A 5,733-nucleotide genomic window follows, 5' to 3' on the forward strand; every position below is an offset into this window, starting at 1 on the left:
GAAATAGTCTTAGACTAATCTAAACTAATTTTTTATTTTTTTCAAACATTTGTCGGTTCAAAATTAGAGGTTGATAATATCTTACTTTAATAATATCTCATAACAAATTTTCATTCTTAATTATAAATCAATTCCGCTATGTAACTAAGGATTTTACCAACCTATGTCAACTCTTATTTATGTCTATGTTTAATAGAAGTGTCTTTGTGGATGTGTCTAATAAAAATGTCGTTTTTATGATTATATTTAATGAAAGTGTCTTTATGAATATATCTCCTTATACATATGTCTTCTAGTAGAATTGTCTTTAATATTAATTATTGTTGGCAATAAATTAGTAGATAATATGTTTGTATAGTATATTTTTCCATTATAAATAGAAGTGCTTGGCATCGTAGAGCTATACATACTCTCCTTGAGACACAGCATGGATTTGGATACTACCACTTATTGTGTCCAACCTTTTGCTGCAATTTTAGCTTTGTTAATCTTATACTACTTCACCATAAGGTCCATCAGATCACATAATAATAGTGGATCCAAAAAAAGAAATATCAAAACCAAAGTTCCTGAAATACCAGGTGGTTTACCCATCATAGGTCACCTTCATCTCCTCAATGATAAAATCCCTTATTTTAGAACCTTCTCAGCCATGGCCGACAAATACGGCTCAATCTTTGCTCTTCGGCTCGGCTGCCACCCTACAATCATGGTGAGCAGCGCAGAGCTCGCCAAGGAATGCCTCACAACTAAAGACAGAGTCTTCGCCTCGCGGCCGGGCACAGCCGGAGGCAGATTCCTTGGCTATGACAATGCCATTTTTGGTCTCGCGCCATACGGACAGTACTGGCGCGAGATCAGAAAAATTGCGACGCTCGAGCTTCTCTCGAGTTACAGGCTTGAGAAGCTGAAACATATCAGAGACAGAGAGATTTATACTCTTGTCAAAGATTTGTTCAGTTTTTGTAACTGCCACGGGAACTCGAATAAGTTAGTTAGTGTAACCATAAGTGATTTAATAGAGCACATGACGTTTAACATTAATGTGCAGATGATAGCAGGGAAAAGGTTCAGTGATGAAGCGATTAAGGAAGAAGATAGTGAAGGATGGAGATTAAGGAAAGCGATTAGAGATGCTACTTATCTTTTTGGTGTTTTTGTTGTAGCTGATGCGATTCCATGGCTTGGTTGGTTTGATTTTCAAGGGTATGTGGGTTTTATGAAGAGAACTGCTAAGGAATTGGACTCTATTCTTCATAGGTGGATGGATGATCATATGAGAAAAAGAGGTGATGATGAGAATGGTAATAAATCTGAGAATGATTTCTTGGATGTACTAATTTCAGTATTTGAAGAAAATGATGAGATTTATGGCCATAAGAGGGACATAGTTCTCAAAGCAACAACACTGGTATGTTAATTTCATCTTAATTATTATTAAGACTAATATAATCGGGTTTATTTATAATAATAATGTATTAATATGCACCAATATTTCTTTTTAGTTTATTTTTTTTATTTATTAAATGAAAGAGTAGAAGCCATTAACTAGTGGTGCAGTCCATTAGAAAAAAAAAAAGTTAAAATTTTAAAAAAAATATAAATAGGTCTTTGATCTTTTGATCCGTAGATATTAAAGTCTTTATGGATTTGAAAATACAATTAAATTTCTGATTTTATTGTACTGACGTGGTTAATACCAATGTACATGTGAGAGAATTTTTAAAATTGAACAAATTAAACTCAAAATCAATATGTCCAGATTTTGAAGAGACTAAAAATTTAAATGTATTTTTAAACTACTTAACTGTTGGTAGACCAAAAAATCATGATCATTTGTCATTTTCTCTAAAATTTAAAACAACACCTGGCACATCACGCTAATTGGAGATTGGTATCACGCCACTGAGGAGACCGCCACCCGTTGCTGTTGTTGCCCTACCAAGGAAGAAAGACGTCGTGCTCTGGCTATGTCGCTTTTTTTTTTTTCTTTTTTTTATTTGTTTTGGATTTTTTTTATTAGTTTTAGATTTTTTTTAAAATTTTAAATGTTTTTTTATGTTTTAAATAATTTTTTTTATTTTAAATATTTTTTAATAATTTTAAATGTTCTTTTATTTTTTGGATGATTTTTTTAGATTTGAGATGTTTTATTTTTTTGGTTAAATTTTAAATATTTTTTATGATAATTTAAATTTATATTCTATCCAAAAAAATTCAAAATAAAAATTGCTAGTTAGCTGCCCTCCTTGTTGGGTAGCTAGGGAGATGGAACAGAAAATATCTCTAGTACATATTTAGAGCCATATCATTCATAATTTACATATATGTGTGGTCCTTCTCATCATAACTAACTAGTGAATGGGATTTTCCTAATAAAATTGTAGCCCCGAGTTCCTAATTTCAATTTTTTATTGTGACGTCATCATTTTCCCAATGATATATAGTATATGTCAATAACAAATTAACAATATTTTGTTGTATATATGTAGATGCTTGTCCTAACTGGATCAGGAAGCACAGCCATGACATTAACATGGTCACTTTCCTTGCTCTTAAACCACCCAAACGCCATGAAAGCTGCCAAAGAAGAGTTGGATACCGTCATTGGAAAACACAAATGGGTCCAAGAATCGGATATCAAAGACCTCAAATACCTCCAAGCCATTGTCAAAGAGACTCTTCGGCTCTACCCACCGGCACCCTTAACCGGAATCAGGGAAGCCACAGAAGACTGCTATCTAAACGGTTACTATGTCTCAAAGGGCACTCGCTTGTTCATCAATCTATGGAAGCTCCATAGGGATCCCAAAACATGGTCTAATCCTGATGCTTTTGAGCCTGAGAGGTTCCTTAACGCTTGTTCGGGGATCGATTTTCGCGGTCAGGACTTCGAGTTTATACCGTTTAGCTCAGGAAGAAGGTCGTGCGCTGGCATGACGTTTGGATTGCAAGTTGTGCATCTGACATTGGCGAGGTTGATTCAAGGTTTCGATATGTCAAGAAAGAGTGGTGCTGAAGTTGATATGAGTGAAGGGTTAGGTGTGGCCTTGCCTAAGAAACATGCCCTTGATATTGTTCTCAAACCTCGTCTTCCTTTGGAGCTATATGAAGGCCTTTGAATACATGTATGGGAAGTAGAGAAATAATTGTGTATTTCTAAAAATACACAATTATGTATCACAGAAAAGGTGACTATGAATATTTCTAAATGTTCAAGTATATGTGTTAGGCATATGAAGTTAGATATTTGCCTCTTGCATTGTTACAATTGTAGTCTTGTATGTAAGAAGATAAGGGGTGCAGGAGAATAATGAGGTCACTTGGGAAATAAATGGTAGTGGTATTACCGTATTAGTGTATTACTCTTACTAGTATCAATAAAGGACAAAAGTATCTTGTTGCTTATTGCTTTTAAAAGCTTTCCTCCAGTACTCGGTAAGAAAAATAGATTGACGGAGCACAAATAAATTTATTGTTACTTATTATGGTGATAGTATTTAACTTAGCCTGTTTGATTTTGAAAGGAAAATTATAAATAAACAATACCTAATCAACAAATTTTAAATAATTGTAATTAATAATTAATAATTTTATATTTTAAAAAAAATAAAATTTAAATAATTATTAATTAATATAAAATACAATTTAAAAATACTTATTAACTTGTTGTTAGTTAAATTATTGTTAATTATGTAACGAAATTGATTTTGAAATTACATTTAGGTTATTATACGTACTTTATTATATTTATTTTATTATGTTGCTATATAATTTCAATTATGATTATCACTGCTTTAACTACGTGTATATAATAAAGATTCTAACGTAACACTTACTTAAATTCTTAGGAGACAATAAAAAATCAATTCAAAGTCTAAAATAGCCAAAAATTATTTTATTTTGTATTTTTTAATTATTACTTGTCTTATTTTTTATTGTGAATAATAGCCAGTCATGACTATGAGTCTATGACCTATGAGTGCACATACAGCTAAAGTACTTGTTATTGGATTGGAGGTAGTGGCTATGGTTGGACGAGATACAAAAGCTAGGAAAATTTTCACCTCTATCATTCCCTTTATTGCTACGCCAGTGTAGCACGTATCACTACAAAAAAAAAAAAAGTTTAAAATGGCATTTGTATTACGGCAGTTCTTAGGAACCGCCATAATATTTAGATATTGCGTCGTTTTTTGTTGTTGCCATAATTGGTTCGTATTTTGTGGCGGTTTTTGATAATTCTGGCGGGTTTGAACCGCCATTGTCATTAACTATATTTAAAATGCACAAATTGGCCAAACCCTCGTTTCGAAAACGCTACCCTGTGTTACCGTGTTCGAGCAAAAAGTTGAAACACTACGCGATCTCCTCTTGCGTTCTCCTTCGATGGAGATTTTCTCCGGTGATATCTCCTCCAGCGAAGATATCCTCCAACAGCGATCTCCTCCGGCGATATTTGCTCCAGCGACGATCTCCTCCTGCGACATCTGCTCCAGCGACGATCTCCCTCCTCCAACGTCTCCTCTAGCGACGATCTCCTCCGGCTTCCTCCTTGTCGTCCTCTGTGTCCTCTCTGCCAAATCTTCAGTGTCTCCCTTTTGTTCTGGATCAGCAGGTCAGCTCGCTACTTCTTCACATTCTAGGGTTCATAAGTACGAATTATTTCTCTGCTTTGCTAGATTTTTTACCAATTCGATTGAAACATGAGAGTGTGTGAATACATGGATATAAATTCCTTGTGATTTTCGTTGTTATTCATTTGGTACTGGTTTTTAAGATTTTTTGAATTTGTTATTATTAGAGAAAAGTGAAACTGTGTATTTTGATTTTCTTATTTTTTCAACGTGCTGTGAGGTTTTGGTAGTGTGTTTGTGTTTTAGGCTGTAAATACTAAGTGGAGTATGTGAGAATAGCTTACGGAAATGGAAAAGTTTTGGTGTCACTTATAAACCAGGTATTAGATCTGGCAAAGATTGAAGCTGGTAAGCTAGAGCTTGAAGCTTCGCTGTTTGTCGTGCATGCTGTTTTGGATGATATAGTATCATTATTTTCAAAAAGTCTCCAGGAAAAGGAATAGAGGTGATAAATATATTATATGCTATGTTTTATCATGGTAGAAATTGTGTGTCATATATATATATTAAAGAGATTGGGAATTGTGTAAATGCGAATGTTAAGTTCTCTATGAATGGATAATATGGGTGATATAACTGGTCAAGGCGCAAACTCAGCATACATCATAGCTCATATATCATGTTGTAACTGAGGCATTTCAGGTCAGTTTAGTGGTTATATATCATTAGCACTTGGAAGGATTCTTGGTCTCGGAGCTCGATTTGGGGTCTATGAAATCATCACTGCCTTTTATAAGGGTAATTCCTATATTTTTTCTGCAAATCAATTGTGTGGTAAATAGCATTTTATGATTCAGCTTTTTAGGAAATACTCACATAAGAAACTAGTATTGCTTTGTTCCAAATGACTATATGTTCCTCTTCATAAAACTGTACAATTTTAGTCCATGAATTTTCAAGGGTTGTTTTTGAAGTTCTAAAACTAGCAGCACAAAATAAAAAGCTATTTAGAGTCTTCTGCACAGGTATTTTACCCTCTTACTCTCTTTCTTTTTGTTTATATATTGATATATAGATTTACTTCTAACTCACAAGCCAGGGCATTCATAATTGAGCTATTAAATTTGAAATCTTTACCCGGAGCCAGTAGAAAAAG

General features: G+C 33.7%; 1 protein-coding gene across 1 annotated transcript; it reads left to right on the top strand.

Annotated features, from left to right (window-relative positions):
- The first annotated feature begins 206 nt into the window (after positions 1-206).
- On the top strand, positions 207-3,420 carry LOC112776035 (dimethylnonatriene synthase). Its single transcript, XM_025819986.3, has 2 exons — positions 207-1,411; positions 2,493-3,420. Exons 1-2 carry the CDS (start codon positions 428-430, stop codon positions 3,120-3,122), a joined length of 1,614 nt encoding a protein of 537 aa, XP_025675771.1. The 5' UTR covers positions 207-427; the 3' UTR covers positions 3,123-3,420.
- Positions 3,421-5,733: the final 2,313 nt, after the last annotated feature.

Source organism: Arachis hypogaea, chromosome 19 (genome assembly GCF_003086295.3).
Source record: "Arachis hypogaea cultivar Tifrunner chromosome 19, arahy.Tifrunner.gnm2.J5K5, whole genome shotgun sequence".
Taxonomy (NCBI): domain Eukaryota; kingdom Viridiplantae; phylum Streptophyta; class Magnoliopsida; order Fabales; family Fabaceae; genus Arachis; species Arachis hypogaea.

What these genes read in the sequence shown, in the direction of transcription:
- LOC112776035 (XM_025819986.3), top strand. Translation starts at nt 428, where the DNA reads ATGGATTTGGATACTACCACTTATTGTGTCCAACCTTTTGCTGCAATT. An exon ending in TTCTCAAAGCAACAACACTG is followed by an intron (nt 1,412 to 2,492) that starts GTATGTTAATTT and finishes GTATATATGTAG; the next exon opens with ATGCTTGTCCTAACTGGATC.